General features: G+C 34.5%; 1 protein-coding gene across 1 annotated transcript in view; it reads right to left on the bottom strand.

The window, feature by feature from the left end:
- Positions 1-23,652, bottom strand: part of SCN3A (sodium voltage-gated channel alpha subunit 3) — a 114,262-nt gene that overhangs the window by 61,733 nt on the left and 28,877 nt on the right. Inside the window, exons 4-11 of the mRNA XM_045846129.1 lie at positions 20,475-20,593; positions 18,807-18,896; positions 14,733-14,861; positions 13,930-14,021; positions 12,581-12,853; positions 12,310-12,373; positions 5,446-5,587; positions 4,157-4,363 (exon numbers count right to left, since the gene is read on the bottom strand). Coding sequence (XP_045702085.1) covers positions 4,157-4,363; positions 5,446-5,587; positions 12,310-12,373; positions 12,581-12,853; positions 13,930-14,021; positions 14,733-14,861; positions 18,807-18,896; positions 20,475-20,593 — 1,116 coding nt within the window. The remainder of the gene's footprint in view (positions 1-4,156; positions 4,364-5,445; positions 5,588-12,309; positions 12,374-12,580; positions 12,854-13,929; positions 14,022-14,732; positions 14,862-18,806; positions 18,897-20,474; positions 20,594-23,652) is intronic.

Here is a 23,652-nt window from a genome sequence, read left to right as displayed (position 1 = left end):
GTTTTGTTGTTTAGGTTCCTGTTAAAGGTGAGATCATATGGTATAAATGCCATATGTTTCTATTCTTTTCCTAAAGCTTACTCCTACATTTTTCTATCAGACCATTATACATTATGGGATATGCTATGCTGAGCAGTATTAAACACTTAGAGATCACAAATTAAATACCAGCACAATTTTGATAATTTAGGACAACATTTTTTTCTTTGTTGGGTCTTGTTTTTCTCTGTCTCTTAAAGGTGCATTTGATTTATGAGTCAACCGAGCTGAATATGTCATTTTTTTCATGTCTAAAGAATAACTAGGACTAAGAGGTCCCTCAACAGATGCTAAATAAAAATGGAAGTGATGTTAAACTTCATGAAGTCATTGACTAGATAGTACCTTTTGAAGAGTTACAGGTGGTTAACGGAATCAAGTTATATCGGAGCATCAGAGATCTGCTGGGGAGACTAACCTTCCCTCTCTCTGTATCTGTAACCCCCTCCTCTCCTTCATCATTGGCTACTTACTGGTTATGGTTACCTGTGTTGTTAGTAAGAAACTAAAACTGGTTTGGCACTGTGCCACCCAAGTCAGTATTAAGCCATGGGTATTAGTTTCCCTGGGATCAGTTTAAATTTTTTATGTATGAAGCTAAAGCTGAGTCAAGTCATGATATGATCACTGGAATCTAATAACTGACTTTAAGTGAAAAGAACTGATATGTTTTAGCTCACCTAATCAATATGTAGGTAATTAGGTTCCTTAGGTGTCTATTAGAGAGAGTGTACTGTGACTTCTTTTAAAAGATTATACTCTTTTAGTTGATGCCATATTTTACCTTACCTTAAAGTGGCTGAATTTCAGAATATAATCTTACTCCTGTATTTTACAGTATGTCTGTTTAGCATTTTCAAGCACATTGCCATTCATTTTAATAAATCATAATAGAATAATCCAAAGTTTTAAAATAAAATTATATCTAATTTGTAAATATTATTTTTCATAATATTTATTTAACACTTTGAAATAAAGAAATTCTTTGCCCCATATATGGCTATTTGATTTTATTATCTTACATGTGCATTTTACTTGTAGTGATCTGAAATGAAGTCTTTAGTAGAACTGTCTGGCAAGAGTAAGGTATCATCAACTTTGTTTGTAGCTTTCCTCATAACATCAATAAATACAACCATGTTACTACTCTGTACCCAATGGGAAGATGAAGACTGCAAAGGCAGCATGTTTAACAAATGCTAAGTTTATGGTTGGGCTGGGTAACCAGCCAAGCAATTCATTGTTAAGTGAGTGTCTCACCAAAAAATGCCTAAAAAAATCTAATGTTATATGTTGTACATCTTCAAAGTCACTTAGTATTATTAAAAAGTTGAATTTTGAAACTAAAAATTCCAAGAGTATACTGTCATTCAAATAATGCTTAAATATCTGGAACCATCTAGCTGACAAAACCACTATACATCAAAAAGTCACTATGTACAAAAGTTTTGTGCACTTCTGTTTCTGGCCAAAAAGGAGTAACAGTGATCAGATTTACTCTCCCTCCTGAAACAACAATAAAACAAACAGAATACATATCACAATGGTCTTGCAGACACTAAATGAATGAGATATTGGGTAGAGTATTCAGAAGGATCTTCACTAAATAATAGGGAATAATTCACCTTAAACTAAATGCTGCCCTAGTTCTACCTAACAAATTTCCAAAGGCTTGAAGATGCAAAGGGATTGAACGTTTTTTAAGTAATGTAACTATGTTCCCAAAGAGGGATCAAGAATTTTTATGGGAATACAAAAATATTGGAGCCCACAGAAAAATAAAATTAACAGTTTCTGGAATGCCATTGAAGATTTTCAGGAATGTAAAAAAATCAAGAATATATGACCAAGAATGAAGAAAAGAATTAATTAAAACTAATATATATCATTAATATTACATTTACCAAATAAGGACTTGAAACAGTTTTTAATAACCATATTGTGTATGTTTAAATCATTAGAAATAAGAGAGACATAAAAGAGATGCAGATCAACCTTTTAGAGAAGAAAACTACAGTGTCTGAGATGGAAAACACACTGGGTGGGACAAATGGAAGACACGACACTGCAGGAGAAAAGATGATGAAGATGATGGCAATAGACACTATCCAGACTGAAATTAACAAGCTGATTCTAAAGCTCATCTGAAACTACAAAGGACCTAGAATTGTTAAAACATCTTTGAAAAAGGAAAAACAAAGTTGGAAAACTACCACTCTGTGATTGCAAGATTTAATGAAACAGTTACAGTAATTAAGAGAATGTGGTATTGGTGTAAAGAGAGATAAATGAATCAATGTGACAGAATGCAATCCATAAGTAGATCCACTCACATATGGACAACTGATTTTTGACAAAGGTTCAAAGGCAATTTAGTGGGAAAAGGGTATTTTGTTCAACAAATAGTGCTGGAATAATTACATATCTATATTTAAAGCAGTATCAACACATAAATCACATTTCACACAAAAATTAAAATGGGCCATTGACCTAAATATGAAACAAAACTACAAATGATCTAGAAGAAAAAAATAGGAGAAAATCTTTATGATGTTGATTTGGATAAAAAATTTTAGGTATAACACCAAAAGCATGATCACATAAACAAAAAAAGGTTTGATAAATTGTACTTCATCATAATTAAAAACTTTTATTTAAAAAAATTCTGTTAGGCCCTGACTGGCATAGCTCAGTGGGTTGGGTATTGTCCCCCTAACTGAAAGGTAACCGGTTTGATTCCTGGTCTGGGCACATGCCTGGGTTGTAGGCCAGTTCCTGATTTGTGAGAGGCAACTGATCAATGTTTCTCTCCCTCTGTCTCTCCCTCCTTTCCCATGTCTCTAAAAATAAGGTCTTTTTTTAATGCTCTTAGGAGAATGAAAAGAAGTTACAGACTAAGAGAAAATATTTGCAAAGCTTATATATCATAAAGGACTGAAAGACTTATTCCCAGGATATATAAAGGCTACTCAAAATTTAATAATAACTCTATAACCACCCTGAATGCACCTGATCTCATCAAAACTTAACAGTAAGAAAACACACAGTTCAGCTAATACAATGGCAAAAGATCTGAACATGCACTTCCCAAGAGAAGCCATACATATAGAAATTAAGAACATGTAAAGATGCTCAATCATTAAGCAAAAGTCATTAAGAAAATGCAGAACAGCCATGAGATACTTAGAAGAGCGACAAACAAGCCTTACTATGCCGAATGTTGGCAGATATATTTGAGGCACTGTGACTCTGACATGAATTAGATTTCACTATGTCTCTCCATGATATTTACCTTTCAATTTATGTTGTTTTTTAATCAAAACTGTTATTCTGTCTCTTTTTAAGATGTGTGTCCCAGTCACCATGCACCTAGCCCAAACAGCCTTTATTATTAATGAGAATTTGAAGTTTGAATATAATAGCAAATGTCTTCCTGATATTCTTATAAGGGATGCAGAACACACCTTTTGTGTGGCAGAAACCCCAAAGAATATTTAAGAGTAGGTATACATGAAGTTTTCTTGTTAACATTTTAGACTAACTTCAGAATAAAGCCTCAAATGATATAAGTAGTAAAACACAATGGTTGGAAATTTCAGTTATGTATCCTTTTCACATTAAACTGAAAATCAGCCCTGCATGGTGTGGCTCAGTGGATTGAGCATGGGCCTGAGAACCAAAGGGTCTCCAGTTCGATTCCCATTCGGGGCACATGCCTGGGTTGCAGGCCAGGTCCCCAGTTAGGGGTGTGAGAGAGGCAATCACACATTGATGTTTGCCTTCCTTTCCTCTTTCCTCCCTTCCCCTCTCTGAAAATAAATAAATAAAACCTTTTAAAAAATAAATAAACTGAAAATCAGGTTTCCTCTCAGGTTTCATGAGATAATTGCATTATTAATCTGATCCCGAATGTATTTTCTATCCCCAGCTAATTTTCTTAAATGTAATGTCCAAAAGTTCTTTCACTCTAACTTCAGAAGCAGTTTTAGCTTGTTTGTTTCTGATGAGAATGCCTGTATAGCAAATTAAAATCTGGTTCCAGTTTGACAGAAATATTCCTACTCAAAAATAAATGTAATACTACTACTACTAATAAAATTTTGTTATTACTCAGTACCTGAGCTTCTTCCTGTTGCTTTTTAAGCTGTTCGAGCATCTGCTGAAATTCAGCCTCTTTCTGCTCTGCCTCCTCCAAGGTGGACTGATTCTGTTCCTCATAGGCCATGGCCACCACAGCCAGGATCAGATTCACCAAGTAAAAAGAGCCCAAGAAAATCACCAGGACAAAAAATATCATGTACGTTTTTCCAGCAGCGCGTAACGTCTAGGAGGAAACAAGGGTCATTTCATGAGCATTTTATATGTCAATAAAGACCTGATTACCATCACTAGACAGTTAGAAAGTGAATGCTTTTTAGCATCCAATGCATTTTGGCCAAGATTGTTTGGTGTTAAAATGTGCATGCACGAATACACATACATTAAATAGTGAGGCTTGATTGTAGTGTCATTTGATATAAGCACACACATTTCAAATTAGTATATATTGGATATATATTTGAGCCCCACTAAAATGCTTTTCTTAGAATCCACAGTGCAGGGCAATTTACAAGTGAGAATAGTATTTTTAATTCCTTTCAATGGAGTTCCACTTCCATTACAGCCTACTCTCCACACCGTCTAAAAATAACATCATTCTTCCCTCCTCTTCTAGTCCCAATGAGATATAGGTCTAATTTAAAATTCTTATGTAATTGATTTGTAAAATCATTTCACATTTTTTATATCTACAACTAGATTATAAACTCAAAGTTGTAAATATTCTTTGCATCCTTAAGACTAGTAGAATGCCTTTCATCCAAGAAGCTCTCAATACATGTATGTACTGAGTGGACGAACCATCGGGATCTTGGACACACTTGATTTAACAGGACTATCCTCTGTATTTTAGTGTGTTATAAACAAGTATCCATAGTTATCATTTCATGCATGTTCACAAAATTAAATCTCATGCATGCTAATTTTTACCTTACTGTGATGGCCTGAATGTTGTGTCCCCCTCCCAAATTTCTTGAGTTGAAATAATTAATGCTCAATGTGATGGTATTAGAAGGTGGGACTTTTGGGAGCTGCTTAGGGCACGAGGGTGGAGCCCTTATGAATGAGATTAGTGCCTTATAAAAAGAGCCTCCAGAGAGATGTCTAGTCCCTTCCACCAGGTGATGACACAGTGAGAAAGTGTCAGTTATGCACCAGAAAGTGGGTTCTGGCCAGGATGTGAGAATGTTGGTGTCTTGATTTTGTACTTCTGAGACTCCAAACCTATAAGCAATAATTTTCTGTTATTTATAAGATACCCAAATGTGTTATTTTGTTATATGAGCCCAGATGAACCTAGATACTTACCAACTGGTAAAGGTTCTCCCAGTAGTCTTGAGTCATGAGTCGAAACAGAGACAAGAAAGCCCAGCTAAAGGTGTCAAAGCTTGTGTAGCCATAGTTGGGGTTCCGACCAGCCTTCACACAGATGTATCCTTCTGGACACTGGCTACAGGAGAGGGCAATGAAGCTGGGGTCAGCATAGCAACTACTGTTATTGCAATCTATGTTGCTGTCTGGTTAATTTGCTTGCTGTTCATTTTCAGAACTCTTCAGATAATTGCTCAGAGTGAAACTCTTATCAGATGAAATTTATTAAGAAAACCAACAGAAAAATTAGGCACAGGGTGTCAGATATACAGTCATTTAGAAATTCAGAAGGGCAGCAGCCACACACTTTCGTCTCTGACACCATTGATATCCTGCTTTTTACAAAATGGCAAGGATCAACAATTAAAAATGAAAAGCCAGGAAATGACCAAAGGGTTGGGAACTACTTAATGAACTTCTTTCAACCCCTTTTGCAGAATTTTCTAAGACAAAATTTATATCTTAAAACAATTTTAGATTTGTAGAAAAATTGAGCATTGAGCAAAGAGAGCATAGAGACTTCCCAAACCTCCCATGCCCAGTTTTTCATATTATTTACATCTTATGGTACATTTCAATCAATACTGATACATTATTATTAACCAAAGTCCATACATTATTAAGATTTCCTCAAGTTTTTCCTTAACATCCCTTTTTATGTTCTAACATCCCATCCTGGATACCACAGTGCATTTAGTTATTATGTCTCTTGAGGCTCCCTTGGCTGTGACAATTTCTCAGACTTTTCTTGTGTTCATATTTCCTTGACAGTCTTGAGGAATGCTAGTCAGGTACTACTTGGGTTTTGTCTATGTGTGTGATTGGGTTGTGTTATAGATTTGGGGGATAAAGACCAGAGAGGTAAAATATCATTATCGTCACTTCACATCAAGGCTACAAACTATCAATATGACATCACTGTTGATGCTAACTTCAGTACCTGAGCTGAGGTAGTATTTTGTCAGGTTTTTTCACTGTTAATTTACTCTTCTAATTTTTCCATTCTGCACTATTTGGGATAAAATGTTTATGTGCAGCTCACACATAAGGAGCAGGGAGTCATGATCCACCTTCCTTTTTTTCTTTCTTTTTCATTGAACAATAAAATTTTTTAATTTATTTTTTATTTTTAAGTATATTTAAGTGATTATCCTATTATAGTTGTCCCGTTTTTTTTCTCCCATTTATTCCCTCTCTTTCCTGTACCTCCTGCATTCACTAGTATCCCGCCCCCCTAGTATATGTCCACGGGTCATACATGTAAGTTCTTTGGCTTCTCCATTTCCCATACTATTCTTAACCTCCCCTGTCTATTTTGTACCTACCATTTATGCTTCTTATTCCCTGTAGCTTTTCCCCCATTTTCCCCCTCCCCCTCCCTGCTGATAACTCTCCATGTGACCTCCATTTCTGTGATTCTGTTCCTGTTCTGGTGTTTGCTTACTTTTTGTTTTTTAGGTTCACTTGTTGATAGTTGTGACTTTGTTGTTATTTTACTGTTCATAGTTTTTTATCCTCTTTTTCTTAGATAAGTCCCTTTAACATTTCATACACTAAGAGCTTGGTGATGATGAACTCCTTTAACTTGACCTTATCTGGGAAGCACTTTATCTGCCCTCCTATTCTAAATGATAGCTTTGCTTGATAGAGTAATCTTGGCTGTAGGTCCTTGCCTTTCATGACTTGGAATACTTCTTTCCAGCCCCTTCTTGCCAGCAAGGTTTCTTTTGAGAAATCAGCTGATAGCCTCATGAGAACTCCTTGGTAGGTAACCGTCTCCCTTAGTCTTGCTGCTTTTAAGATTCTCTCCTTATCATTAAACTTGGGTAACATAATTATGATGTGCCTTGGCATGTTACTCCTTGGGTCCAATTTCTTTGGGACTCTTTGGGCTTCCTGGACTTCCTGGAAGTCTATTTACTTTGCCAGATTGGGGAAGTTTTCCTTCATTATTTGTTCAAATTAATTTTGCATTTCTTGCTCTTCCTCTTCTTCTAGCACCCTTATAATTCAGATGTTGGACTGTTTAAAGTTGTCCCAGAGTTTCCTCAGACTCTCCTCACTTTTTGAATTCTTCTTTCTTCATTCTGTTCCAGTTGGATGTTTATTTTTTACTTTTGTTCCAACTCGTTGATTTGAGTCCTGGTTTCCTTCACTTCAGTGTTGGTTCCCTGTATATTTTCTTTTATTTCACTTTGTGTAGCCTTCATTTCTTCCTTCATTTTGTGACTAAGCTTAATCAATTCTGTAAGCATCCTGATTACCAGTGTTTTGAACTCTGTATCAGGTAGGTCATCATACCCCACATTGCTTAACTCTTTTTCTGGAGTTTGATCTGTTCTTATATTTGGGCCATATTTATTTGTCTCAGTGCACCTGTTATGTTGTAAGGAGGTGGAGCCTTAGGTATTTTCCAGGGAGGGGCAACCCTCTTTGCTGTGTTGTGGCGCAGTCTATGGGAGAGGGGTCAGAGAGGGAACAATGCTCCTTGCTTGCTCTGCTCTAGCTCCAGTTTTCAAAGAACTTTCTTGTGAGACTGGCAGTTTCTCCCACCTTTGCAACTCTTACAGTATTTTACAGTTAGAGGTTTGAGTCTTTAGTTTCCGGATAAGCCAGCCCCACCCCGCCAGGGGTCTGCTGCTTTGCCTCAGGTCTTCTCTGTCCAGCTGCCTGTCTCTGCCCCTCCTACCATTCTGGATGAATGTTTCTTTAATTCCTTGGTTGTCAGAGTTCCATGCAGTTTGATTTTCTGGCAGTTCTGTTGTTTATTGTTTTTAAATTGTTTGTTATTCTTCTTTTGATTGTGCAAGGAAGTGAAGCATTCTACCTATGCCTCCATCTTGGCTGAAGCTCCATTATTCACCTTCTTAAGAACAGAGTTATGTGCACAAAATATTTTGAATTCTTCTGCATGAGAAATTTGTTTATTATCTCTCATTTATATATATATATATCAATATGCATTTATTTATATGAGTATGTACCATGGATATTCAGTTTCTACTTTGAGTTATAATCCAATTATATTTTATTTATTTATTTATTTATTTATTTATTTACTTATTTATTTATTTATTTCTAAAATTGTTTCAGTTTTGGCCATTGGGATCCTTCAGTTGGTTCCTGTATTTCCTTGACATCACCTCAAGGCCACGTGTGGTTTTTAATTTTTCTTTTTCTTTTTGTTTTTTAGCACTTTCTTACTTTCTGAAACTACAGGATGCTCCATGATCATGTCATATATTTCCTGCCCCAGTGCTATAATCAGCCATTTCTCCAAAGACCACTTGTTCTTTTATTGGAGAATGGTATTAGAAACCAAGATAAATATGTGTATCTGTATGTGTATATCCTTGCTCTGTCAGCTGAAGGCCTTAGAAGTGAGGTCACCACCTTTGCAACAAACACACTTAGCACCCAGATCTTGGTTTCTAATAGCATGTATATATTTCTGTGTGTATGCATTCATGCCTAGATTAACCTAAACATGAGGTCATGTTCATCTCTCCAACCCTATTTTATCACAGGATCTGTAAAACTTCTTTTTTTTTAATCTTAAATTTTTCATTCCAAAAGTTAGAAGCCTGGCTTCTATCATCTGCTATCCATAGACTTATGCATAATTATTTCAGGGTTGTTAATTTATACTACCATGAGAAACAACTATCAACTAGAGTACAATTCCTTTTGCCTTTAGTCTTGCAGTATCTACTCATTTCCAGTTTTTAAAATTAGCACCTCTTTCCCCACCTCCTTCAGTGAGGTTATTTTATACAGTTTAAGCATATTTAGATAATTTTGTCACTTTTTGTATTTTAATCTGGAGTCTTCCAACCTCACAAATTATTTTTTAAATTTGTATACACTGTTCATTTTTTGTGCTGTAAAAGTTCTAGAATTTTGATAAATACTTAATGTTCACCACTCTAGAATCATATAGAATAGTTACTCTACCCTAAAAAATCCCCTATGCATAACCAAATCAGCTACACTGGATCCCTGAAAAACACTGATATTTTTTCAACCATTTCTATTGTTTATCTTTTTCAGTATGTCATGTAATTGGAATCATGTATAATATTATTTTTTCATACTGACTTTCTTTGTCGTGTAGCAATATGAATTTAAGTTTCATCACTGGTTTTTGCAATTTGGTAGCTTCTTTTCATCACTGAATAATATTTCATTCTATGAGTATTCAACAATTTGTTTATCTAATCATATAGCAAAGGGCATCTTGATTGCTTCCAGCTTCTGGTGATTATGAACACAGCTGCTATAAATTCACACCTGCAAATTTTTGTATGGACATAAATTTTCAAATTAATTGGCTAAATACCTAGTGGGGCAAATTGTTGGGTTGTAGGGTAAAACTATGGTCATTTCATAAGAAACTGCCAAATTGTCTTACAACGTGGCTGTACCATTTTGCACTCCCACCAACAATGCATGAAAATTCTCGTTGTTCTTCATCTTCATGAACAGTTGGTATTGCCAGTTGTTTTGGATTTCAGCAATTTTAATAGGTATAGTAACTCATTGCTGTTTTATGTTCAATTCCATAATGACAAATGACATTGATAATTTTCTATAATCATTTGAGCCACTGTATATATATTCTTCTGTAATGTGTCTGTTCAATTTTTTCCCACTTTTAAATCAACTTATCTGTTTTCTTGTTGTTGGGTTTTGAGTGCTTTTATATTTTCAATATAAACCTTTTATTAGATATGTGTTTTGCAAATATTTTCTCCCAATCAATGGCTTTTCTTTTTATTTCTTTTATAGTGTCTTTGAAGATCAGGAGTTATAATAAAATCTAACTTATTTTTTCTTTCATGGATTGGGCAATTGTTACTTTAAAAACTCATCATCATCAGCCCTGGCATGGCTCAGTGGATTGAGCACTGGCCTGTGAACCAAAGGGTTGCCTATTCCATTCCCAGTCAGGGCACGTGCCTGGGTTGCGGGCCAGTTTGGGCCCTCAGTAAGGGGTACACAAGAGGCAACCACTCATTGATGTTTCTCTCCCTCTCTTTCTCCTTCCTTTCCCCTCTCTCTAAAAATAAATAAATAAAATATTTTTTAAAAACTCATCATCAAATCCAAAGTCATATATAGATATTATTCTTTTTTTGTTTGTTTAAAGAAGCATTATCATTTTGTATTTTACATTTAGGTCTATGATTAAATTTTAGTTAATTTTTGTGTAGGGTGTAAGATCTGTATCTAGTTTTATTTCATTTTATTTTTTTTTTGTACATGCATCTCCAATTGTTTCAGCACCATTTGTTGAAAAATCTTTCCCATCTATATTGAGGTACATTTTCTTCTTTGTCAAAATTATCTAATGATGTTTGGGTGGGTCTACTTTTTTTATTTTGCTTTCTGTTTGGTTTCATTGATCTATATACTTATTATTTCCCAGTACCATACTGTCTTAACTACTGTGGCCTAAAAGACGTCTTAAAATTGGGTATATATCTTTAGAATTTTATTTGACATTTAACAATAGATCAGATATCAATTTTACCATGTAAATTAGCTAACTCATTCTAGGTATTCAATAGAAGGAAGTGATTATTATCATTTAATTGGAATCAAGTATGCATTAGCCAGCCTTACCCAAAGTTTTATCTAGTCTTTTATATTAACCACAATAATGAAAATTAATAGGTAAATGCAATAAATGCTTATGGTGAAACAGGTACTAGACCAAGCACTTTCTGTATAATAGGTTATCACCATAATAACCCTAACAGAAGCAATATTACTCTCCCCATTTTAGAAAGAAAGGAAATTCAGGTACAGAGAGCTTAGGACACTTTTCCAAGGTCAAAGAGTTTGTAAATGGTGGAGTTAGGATTTGAACAGAAATATATGTGAACTCTAGAAGTTATGCTCTTATTTACTACACTCTACCAACAAAGGTTCAGGAAAATATCAGGAAAAGAATTCCCCTAATGTTCATCTTGATGACTGGTATATGTTTTCAATAACACACTTAGATCTTTATGGCTAAACCAGTTTTCAATTTTCTAGGATGACTCAAAAGATATTCTGTAATTCTGTGCTCTAAAAGTCACTTACTATTTCTATCCCTTGGCTTCCAAAAAATTCACCCTCTATCCTAACTTAAAATTAATTTACAATGCTCTCAGGAAAATATGTTAAGTATGAGAGACTAGCAGGATGACTAAGATACTGCAGCATCTGTTCTGGTGGAATTTGACCAATAAGAACTGGTAAGTATGCACACTCAGAGTGGAGCATGCTCTTGACATACATCTGTCACTTGGCTTCTTTGCACACATCACTTTATGCTATAACATTATAAATATCTTAATATTTCAAGAATATTAAGTCTCTCAAAGTAGTTTCCCAACTGGGCTTACACCTTGAAGACTATGTTATATAGCCTGGATCTTTTCCAGCCACATCAAAACTTATTCCATCAACACATACCTTCACCAAGCTGCCCATCTTATGTTTCCCTCCCTGTATTTTTTAAATGGCTCTGCTATGTTTATAAAAAAGCCAGACTCTAGGCCTTCACACTTTTGAGCAATAATGCAAGTACATCTTAACTGTGAAACTTTGCAGAAAAGCTCTTCTCCCAGAGGGGATGGCTTTGATGCCTCTGAGTTCAGAACTGCTAGCAGTCCAGTGAGACAGAGAAGGTGCTCCCCAGGTAGGCGGCACCACACTTTACTGTATACATGCAACACCACCCTTATATATTTTCTCTCATCTGCTTTTCCCCAAAGTGTTCTATATTTTTAAAAACCATGTGTTCCTTACCCTGCATCTGAGCCATTTCCACAGAGTAAAGGATCTTTTTGTCCATCCAACACATAAAAGTGGCCTGTTGATATAAAGAATAAACTGTTTCATTTCATATCAATCCTATTGACATTAGGAATAATGAGAGTTTGACTATCTTGGTTATTTCCAAAAGGGACACCAATCAAGTATATTTACAAAAATGGCTTCACACCCACAGCCACAACTATTTATAGTTGAAAACTCATTCAGCAACAGCTAAGGTTAACAATGTAGGAATATTCCTTACTGTCATCTTCAATGTAGTCCTTCCAGTTAAATGTGCTCATTGTTACATTAACAAATGTCCCGTTTGAATCCATTGTGCCAGTAAAGAAGGAAGTGGTGTTGCTTTCAAAAGCTGAATCGCTCGGGGGCCATTGCAAGCATTTGTTCCGCAGGTTGCCCATGAACAGCTGCAGCCCAATCAGAGCAAACACGCTCAGACAGAACACAGTCAGGATCATGACGTCAGAGAGCTTCTTCACCGACTGGATCAGGGCCCCCACGATGGTCTTTAAACCTGAGGAAAGGGAATGAAAGGTCAGCGGAGGAGTAGGGCCAACCCACAACGTCCTCTTACTACTCACATACATTCTCTCCCCGCCCCCCGCCCACCAAACACTTGTTTGGCTGCTAGATGTCTGTCCAACGTTATGGACAACTAGATGGTTTGAGAGATGGATGAAGAGCAGATTTTATGTTTGAACCGTGAGCTTTCTGGACGTTAAAAAGGAAAGGGTAAAGATCTAGGCAGGCAGTTTTGTGCGTATGGTTTCACATGCTGCCATGAACATGAAAAGGCAAACTTACCATTACTTTTTTATTTCAGATTTTGCGTTTCATGAGGCTATTTCTCCCCAACCCATCTTTTATACTAGCTTCCCAGTAGAAATGATTTGGGGAAGAAACACATTTTAAAATGATAAAAGCAGCCATGTGCACGCTGTTTAATAATAATCTTTTCTCTAAAAAGAAGATCCATTTTCAAAACATCTGCAGTGAATGGCAACATCCAGATCAGTTAGTAAAGCCATGGTAGCCGAGCTACTTTTATGAACGTAAAAGAGAAAACTTTACATCATAAATGCATGCTCAAGAGTGAAAGAGACTGACAGAGAGAGAGAGAGAGAGAGAGAGAGAGAGAGAGAGAGAGAGGGAGGGAAAGAGAGAGAGCAAAACTACTAGTTTTTAATAGACATCTCATGCAATTCTCTGTTAAACTCAAAGGCTGACTTGATAAATAAGCATGTAATTTCTAAAATTTTAAGAACTGAACTGCATTGAAAAATCATTTAGCATTCTTGAAGGTGACAAATACGAATAATAAGCAACAAGGCTAATGTTAATAAGCGTGATTTTAACTTCAGTATTATTACAAACTATTCAGTCAGCCTCGGTGTTTAACCCAGCTCTCACCTGGAATGACTGAAATTGTTTTCAGGGCTCGGAGAACTCTGAATGTTCTCAACGCTGAGACATTGCCCAGGTCCACAAACTCTGTCACATATCTGCAATGGGGAGTTCACACACAAACACAACACACAAGAAAAGTTGGAGATACAAGGGGCCTACCATCTTACACCAGTTTCTTCTTACCTGGAATTACAGAAATAGTTTTCAGAGCTCTCAAGACTCTGAAAGTTCGAAGAGCTGAAACATTGCCTAGGCTTACAAATTCTGTTACATACCTGTAGAATTAAATCAGAGTTACTGATAGTTTTGGCAAAGTTTATATTAAATAAAGAATGAAATTTGGGTTTGGCATATAAAGCCCTTTGAGTTTAACAAATGCAATTGCTGTAGAGCATGAAGTGCCATATGCTAAAAGTTGCTTCTAAGTAATAAAATTTTGTTGCTTTATTTCAATTTAATTTTTAGTAATGTGAGCAAATTTATTTGCAAAACTAATCAAAGTACAGTTGGTGGTATTAAATTATAGTCACTGAATAACATCATCATTTTGATGATGTGGAAGACTATCTGACATAAGAGTAATTCCATTTTTTGCTCATTTACCAGATAAATATATCTTACAATATGTATCCTCAAAATACATGGAACATAGCCCTGACCAGTGTGGCTCAGTTGGTTAGGCATCATCCCACAAAGAGAAAGGTCGCTGGTTTGATTCCCTTCAGGGCACAAGCCTGGGTTGCAGGTTCGGTCCCCAGTTGTGGGGCAGACAAGAAGCAACTGATTGATGTTTCTCTCTCTCTCTTTCTCCCTCCTTTCCCCCCTCTCTAAAAATAAATGAATAAAATCTTTAAAATATATATATGAAACATGTAATTAATTTAGCTAAGAAGCACAATCTACATTTAAAATATGTCACAACCACCTGATTTATGCTACAACTATCTTTATTTCTTTGAACTTGATGTTTTTTCAAAAATACTCACGCCATCACAATGACACTGAAATCTAACCAGTTCCATGGATCACGAAGGAATGTAAAATCTTCTAAACAAAATCCTCTTGCCAAGATTTTTATAAGTGACTCAAAGGTGTAGATTCCAGTGAATGTGTACCTAGGAAAAGCATCCAAAGAAAATTTAACAATTTTGTTTGAACTATTAGTATAGATATTTTCAAGTACAGCAAATCTTATTTTTGTGTGTTTTTTTTCCATTCACTAATTTTTTTCCTATTTTCACCTATCAAAGATAATATACTAGTTTAATTAATCTTACAAACCTGAGTAAAGCATTAAAGAGAAAATATTTTCCCCAAAAAATAAGATCTTGTTTACTACTTAGGTTTTAAAATAATAGCTTTATGTGTTTTATGAATACTCAAAGTTAATTGAAATATAATACCAGCTGTGTAATGTAGTTTTTAAATTCCTAGTAGCCAAATAAAAAAAATGAACAAGTGAATTTAATTTTTGTTATATTTTAATTAAACCAATATATTTAAAATATTATCATTTCAATCATTAAGACAAGCCAAATTTCAAGTTTCAATGGCCACATAAAGTTTAGTGTCTCCCTCATTGGATGGTACAGCTCTAGAGGTAACATTTCTTGAGTTTGTTTATTTATAATAATAGATTTCACTCAAATTTCCTAATGATTAGGATTACTTTTAGGAATATTTTATGTGTCTAATCTAGAAAATAAACTTAAGAGGCACAGAGCTATAACACTTCTTTTCTCTCTCTTTATACATATTTATGTATACATATATATTATCACAAGTAACTTTTTCAATTCATTACTATTTAAGTGTGTGTGTACACAATTACCAAATTTCAGAGGTAAAATCCCTGAATCTAACCTCAAACCAGCTACTCTCTCTGTGCAATTGGGCCATATCACTTAAACATGCTTAATTCAAAATCAGCCTCCAAAACGGTGAAAGATTTTTCCATTTGCTGCTTGATAGAGTGCATTGCTAGCATTTCCTTTTTTGTGTTGACAATATAAGTTATTTCTGTTTCTTCCAAAAATAGTTGAAGTACTTGTTTTTTAACATTGTGTTCTTTTTAAAAAGTACAATTTAAATTTATTCTTTAGTTATTTCACCCAAGCCACACAGATTTGATTTACTTTTATTAAAAATCGTATTTTCCAGCCTACTAGAATTTTATAAATGAGAAGAGTTAAAATTCTCTCATATGAGGAACAAAGAAATCAGGGAAAAGTGTGTGCAGATATCTTCATGTCTAGTTTTCCCAAGAGCATTCTTCCTCCTTTTCCAACCAATTTAGTTGATTTCACAAGGAAAATGTTTAATTGCTATCTCAAATGAACAAGAACTGACTTTATTAGGAAGAGATATAATTTGTGATGTCAAGCTTATGTTTACTAGTGTTTTTGTTTTAATCCTTTGTGTGTTACACATAATCATCAAGACATTTCTGTTTGGGGAGATAGCTGGCCTTGTAAAAGGCCATAAGAGATAGTTCACATGTTCTATTTATCATATTAGTGGTTGGTGCTTTATTGGTTATCTGTACACAATTATAAGTAATCTGCAGTTGCTAGGAGTAAGATTAAAGTTCCTATTTCATTTCCTTTTTTAAAAAAGTAAGACATTTTGCTGGGATACTTGCAGTATATGGTGAGTGTTGATAGCTATTTAAGGAAGAGATTCCTAGAGCTTAACATCTGAGACAGATTGCACAGAACAGGTGTTTTGCCTATTAGCAAACTAGATTGAACAGGTAAGTGAGAATCAAGGACACCTTGAGTTCTCTTGGCTCTGTGCCACTAGGCTTCTAATCATCCTATTGATTCTGACCAGCTCTTTTCCCCCCATAATTATTATGTCCATAAAAGGGCCTCGTCTCACATAATATGACCCTCGCTATATACAATGTGGTCCTCAGGCCACATCTGTGTGTGCCACCTCTTTGTACAGGGACTGTTTCTGCTAGCATGACTTCTGTCTTCATGTCAGAGCTGAGTTGTCTTCTCTTCATTGGACTTTGGGTTTTGTGGGATTATTTTTTCTGTAGCCACTAATATTTTTCTTGTTTTCCTACTAAAGATAATTGGTCAGGAAAGCTGTGAAAACTTTTCCAAACAAAAGATGTAAGTGAAAAACATTTGTAAGGCCAACATTATTTTGATAATGGATATTGTCAACTCTAAAAATTACTTTAAAAGACAGGCCTGAATATTCAAGTGATAATATTCAGGTGTCATCTTTACCTATCTTTTAATAATGTTACATTAAATTTAGTTATATATATTTAAATGCTTCAATAATTTCTGTTGAGAAAAGTACACACAGAATGCTTTTACATAGATATGTTCATTTGTTAACCTCCAAATCATAAGTGGTAAGTGAGAATATTGTTAAATGGCTTGCTTCAACTGGATTTTTCTACTAACTTGATTTCTAGGGAGCATTTCCAGGCTACTATAAATAATCTTTAATGTATTAAATCACTGGCAAATGATGACTTAGCACTGTACAATAAATATTCCTGGAAATCTATAAAACAGAAATAAAAGTGGCAGGATTTATCATAGTATCTATCTTATTTCCTATTGGGCATTACTTTAAAACTATAATAATAAAAAATCATACTAAAACTTTTTCAATAAACCAAATATGTAATTATTGTATTATACTATACAGAGTAGCTTATATAATCTAAACATTTTCTGTTTCACTAAAAACACATGCTGTTTATCATTAATAACCTCATATGTGACATAAATTGGGGGATAATGTTGATCTAATGCAGAAATTGTGTTTAATGCACAATTTTCTCTAGCATATCGATGTTTTGAAACAATTAGGGGCATCTTTTCCTCACACTTAAATAGAACATCCTGAGCAATAAAAGACATTAATACTAAAGCAGAAAATCAACAGAAGTGCCTTCTTTAGTGTGAGCAGGGATAGTTTAACATGCCCAAGAACTACTATGCCTCTTAAAATATTCAATCAAATATTTTATTTTGATGATATCTCTCAAATGTTTCCAGGGTCTCCCTCTCAAGAGAGAAAGCTCAAGGACTGAGATTGCAAAGGAGTTGCTGGCTGCGATTTTAGATACAAATGTCTACAGAAAATTGACTGGACCAGTATCTTTTCATTGGGATTATTATTATTTTTATTAGTGTCCTAATTACAAAGTTTCCTAAGTTTTGAGTGATTTTCCTTTATCATATTTTCCTCTTACGCCCCCTTTTTTTGAGCATGCTTTTGCAGAGACATTTTATTTCTTTTATGGAACACATCTACAGTGTTTTGCCATACATGCTGTGTCAAAGTAAACTATATACTTGAATACAAATAAACATCTAAGTAATTTAAATACCTAAATGTATTTTTGTCAAATAACATACAATCAGAATGCCTAATATACTAATATAGAGCTAACACCTAAGTCTATTTTACCAGACTATAACAATAATAGCCCTGATTGGTGTGGCTTAGTGAACTGGGCATTGTCCTACAAACCAAAAGGTCACTGTTTCAATTCCCAGTCATGCCAGGGTTGCTGGCCAGGTCTCTGATTAGGGGCATGCAAGAGGCAACCGGGTGATGTTTCTCTCTTTCTCACAATGATATTTCTCTCCATCTGTTTCTCCTTCCCTTCCCCCTCTCTAAAAATAAAATAAAATAAAAAGCATAACAACAATAGCATAATAGAATAAAATAATTTTATTCATCAAATTGCTCAAATGGTCATTTTATTTTATCTACAATATATAACTCTGATTGAGTATTAACTTTCATGCTAAATTATTGTTTAGTAGCTAGTGTATACTATTTATAACCTTTCTTAAACAGATGCTATCTTGAATTCATTGGGAAAAAATACTTACCTCATAGAAGAAAAACTCCCCCAAAGAATTTCCCTTATCTTCCTTCATATTATGGAAATAATTTTTTCCTAGAAGTGTTTAGTCTGACTTCAAAAAGTGGAAACCATAAGTCAGACCATAACCATAAGAGACAAGCTAGAGAATTTGAGTGTGCATTTCTCATTGCAAGAAGTCACTCCTACTTACTCTACATTCTTTGTCCAGTCTGGAGGGTTACTCAAGGTCATAAATACACAGTTGGTCAAAATAGTGCACATGATAAGCATGCTGAATAAAGTAGATTAGTTAAGGAATAAATGCTAATACATTATCATGGTCATTTACAAATGATCCAACACAAAAAAATAAACACAAATTACCTGTGAAATTGATCTTATTTATTATTTGTTTTAAAACAATGACAAAAATAATAGGAAAATTTAAATCCTGTCATATGTTCTTAGTCCACTCTTTTTACATTTTACATCATTTCTTCACAAAACTGAATTTAAGAAGAAGAGATCTTCATTTCAAGCAAATGGGAATTTTGCATTCCAATCAGTTTTGTGAAATTGCACTGCACGGGGAAGTGACCATTCTTTAGGGAGGTTAAGTTTAAGATCAGTGTAACAGGGCTTAAAACATCCACCAACTGAAAATGTTAGTGAACACGACATAAAAAGCCAAAGAATGGATAACCTAGTATAGTCAAGGATTACATTGATTGAGAATTCTCCTGTAACTTTGTACTCCAGTAATCTTATAGTGAATAAACAGATAAACACTATTTTGAAATCTTGAGAATTAATGTAATAATTTCTCAGCTTCTCAATCCAGGCTTCACTCTCAAGAAGCTTATGGTTATTTTGAGGTGGATAATTTATTTTTATATTCTGCTGCATGTAATATGTTTCCATGGTTCTGTGTGCATTATGCACAGGATTATTATACCCATTATTGCACCTGTGGTTTGTAATCATTACATCCTTATATAGTGAGCATCCTTATTTTTCCCTCAAAAATTTGGGCAAAAACTGAGCATTATACATGGCAAAATATGGTAAATACTTTCTAATACTAAACCATAGAATGGGAGAATTTAAATGTACCTCAAAATGTTTTCAGTTCTATTTGCGCTATCTCTAGGGTAACCAGTCTTCTGTTTCTCTATTTGTTTTAATAAAAGACTATTTTGAATCTGCCCATATGAAGTGCCTATTCTTGAAACTGCCTCAAAGGAGTTTCTTCTATTTTATCATACTTATTTGAAAATTTTCTTCAAATCCACATCTATTCTGTTCTTTACCTATGCTTTTTGACTATCATTGTAATTAGTTCAGATACACAGGCACAGAGTGGTTTAAAAATATTTACTGAAAGAAGGAATGAGTGAAAGGAGGAAGGGAGGGGACAGCTGGACCCAAGAGCTGAAGATACAGAGCCTATTAAGGCAAGAAAGAGTTTGAACATTTAGTATTGCAGATTATAATACAATAGACTGTGCTTCATTAACAATGGTTATATATGGTCTGACTGAGGTTAATAAAGACCTGAGGAGCTTTGTTGTTGTTCCTACGGCACACTGCGTTCCATTTACATGTTCACTATCGTAGCTGCAGTTTTACTTCCAGAATCATTCTAAAACACAATAGTCATTTTATGACACAATAGTCATTCTATAATATAAAAGTGTATAAATATAATAGTCATTCTATAATTTTTGTAAATAGCAGAAAACAATGAGAAAAACAGATCAAACAACAATTTACCATTAATCTAAAAGAAACGTTATATGTATTTTTAAAGAAAGAATGACATTTTGTAAAAAGTCAACCACTGGAAGCAACATTTAGAAAATTCACATGAAAAGGATATGAATGTACCAAAATCTTAATAGCAATTTTTCTAACAGGGTTTAGTGGAGTTAAAATATACAAGGCAGAGGTGGCACTGAATCGGAAAATTGCCTTCCCTTTATTCAATACTATAAAAGTCTGAAAAAGAAAACAGGAAAAAAATTAATAGATTAGGCATGTGGCTTATTTGAAGAGCTTACACACATGAAGAACTTTTTACCTGATTTGTTTTTTCAAACCTGTTTGTTTAAACCAGTTGGTATATACCATAACCAGAAATATGGTAGGTGTTTGTCCCCTAAAATAATGTATAGTTACAAATAAAAAATATGCTTTAACATCTAATCTGTCTCTAGAGTCCAATTTTATGATACAAATTAATATCCTACTCAAAATTTTTACCAAGTTCTAAGGTAACATTACAGATTCCAATTCTATTTAAAGCTTACCATCTGTCTACCACTTTGGTAACTTTTCAGTTTATTCTGTACATGTTGCTATTAAAATAACCTTTTATAAATATTTTCATTACATCAAGTCTTTTAATTCCAATTTTTATGAAGGCTCTATTTTTCTTACAGCAGTTGTCCTACTTTAAAGTGTTCAAAACTTGGTTTTGCTGATTCTAGGGATCTGCTGGTAATACTGAGAAGGGACAGTTACACTGAAAACTGGACTGAAATACAGGATTCCAAAGAGCATTTTATGGCTAAAATCCTCCCATAGATCAATTCGATCATCAATTTTGCATTTAGGCTATGCTACCCAGTGATTACCTACTGCATCTAAGTTAATCTTTAATTTTTTCCCACCAAGGTAACTCTGCTCCAGCCAATTCAACCCACTTGTCAATCCCACTCACAACCTGTCAACTTCTTCTGACTCTGAAAAACAGTGTCATAGAATCCTAGGGACCTGAGAGGTCATTGATGGTAGTTCCAGGCCTGTAACAGACATGACAAGAAGATTCCACCTAAAATGTCCAACTGTTGAAAGATTCTTAGTCCTGTGCGTATATTAGAATTAATTGAGGTGATTTTAAAATTTCCAGTATTCTGAAGGATGGCCATAGACATGCTTATGTTTTAATAGTTCTTCAGATGATTCTAATACTCAGCCAGCGTTGAAAACCCCTATTCTCTGGGAATGTCTTCAGCTATTAAAATCACATCTTTCATCATATCTTTCCAAATAAACTGCACTGCCTTCTGATCACTCCCTAATTGTTTTCTTTACCGGTTAAGTCTTAGTATATTATTTTGCACACATTCCAGGTTGCTTGTAATTATAGTCAAGCAGCAATTTACACTTAAGGCTCATTCCACTGACGACCAGTTTAGAAGTTGTCATAAATCATTGAGCATAAAAAGTATGTGGTCTTTTCCTCCATATTTTTCACAGTATTTAATAGTGTTATTTGCAGGTAAATACTTGTTTTATGTGTTAAAGGTAATATGTATTTACCTTTAGGGTGTCATTCACCTTAAGACATCTATGCATTCATTTACTTAAGATGTTTTACCCTTTAACTAAGGGCTGTATCCTATCCATTCATGTTCACTGAGAACATGCTTTGCTTGAATAGGTAGTCAGAAACATTTTTACTGTGACTGCAAAGGTAGAGAAAACAATTTTGTCCATTTGTATTTAAGCCTATGGAGACAACCATTACCTAACCAGCCATTTTTTTAATGAACTGCACTCTATACATTTGAACAATTCTATGAAGAAGACAAGTAAACTGCTTTTTTATTAGCATTGAGATTATCCAGAAGAGACAGTGAACGCTGGGAAGACTACCTTTGAAGAACATGGACATTATAGGATTTTCTTGCGTTCCCACGATTAGAACCTCTAATACAGTTAAACAGTCCAAATCCATTTAGGTAGTTGCTGACAGCAGCAACACATGAAGTTCAACAGAATTCATGGTACATTTGCTTCTACTTTTCTGAAATAATTTCCCTGAAAAAGCAATTGTTGCTTGTGACAATAGAAGAAGATTTTATTTTGAAAAATATCCCAAAACAAAGTGAATTCAGGAAAGAAACAGTTTAAACGTAGAATTCTATGCTCTGTCTGCAAGATCAGCCTATGGGTACTAATGGGGTGAAACGTGGCGTGACAATAGCATCTTCACTGAACTTACAGGTTCTGAGCAGAGCAGGCCTGAAGAACAGAATGCCAGTTTATTTCTGGAAAAAGAACATCTAACACAAAGAAAACCTGGAATCCCAAGATGTGAGGAATAAAATACTAATTTCCTCTATAATAAAAGAGAGTTATTCAGAGATGTACCTAAACTGAAAATAGTTGAGAAAATGATGTCACTGGAAGAGGGATAAATAGCATCAGTTCCAAAATCTGGTCTTCAAGTAATAAATAATGAGGTGACTTAAAAAAAAAGACTATATATTTCTAACAAGGTGATGAATATTATAGCTGGAAGAATGTTAAACTGGTCCTTGTCCATTCTGGAATGGTGCTGGCTTTTTTTCCCCCAGGTAAACACTCATCTTATATAGCGTTACAAAAATTTTTACTACTTGGTGCAAAAATAAGCTTTACATTTATGAGTAGGAAGGACCACATCAATCAGCAAATTCAAAAAATTACAAAACTAATTTTTTAACATTTTATTTTATTATATTAACGAACATGTATAGTTTTGCTTAGTAGTTAAGAGCTGTGGGTCTGGAGCCTCACTACCTGGGTCCAAATCCTGCCTTCACTACTTATAACATGTGGTCTTGGGCAAGTTACTGAACCTCTCTGGACTTCTCTTTTCATCTGTAAAATGGTCCTAACATAGAACTGGTTCTTGGAGTATCAGAAGAGCCAGTCTGAGTTCTACTAAAACAGTGCCTGACAAAGCACGTGCACCACAAATGCTAGCTATTATTATCACTGCCCCTCTTCTTAAGTTATTTCCTGGTGAACTTAAATGCCATAAAAATATATTGTGGTGCTGCTCATCTGGTTAAATTAGGTATGCAAATGTATCTTTAATGGCAGCAAACAGTTACATAATGCTTTACAATTTTAAAATGACTTTCACCTGTTTTATTTCAGAACTGACATAAGCTTCATACCATATTTTAAACTTCCAGAACTTCTCCATTAGCTTCTTACATGAGCCCCACTTATCCTAAGAACCACAAACTACATTTTTCTGCAATAGCATCTCAGTCTTCATT

Source organism: Phyllostomus hastatus, unplaced genomic scaffold, assembly GCF_019186645.2.
Source record: "Phyllostomus hastatus isolate PE091 unplaced genomic scaffold, TTU_PhHast_1.1 phas_contig_1, whole genome shotgun sequence".
Taxonomy (NCBI): domain Eukaryota; kingdom Metazoa; phylum Chordata; class Mammalia; order Chiroptera; family Phyllostomidae; genus Phyllostomus; species Phyllostomus hastatus.
Note: the sequence above shows the minus strand (reverse complement) of the source record. Positions and strands in the feature narration are given on the sequence as shown.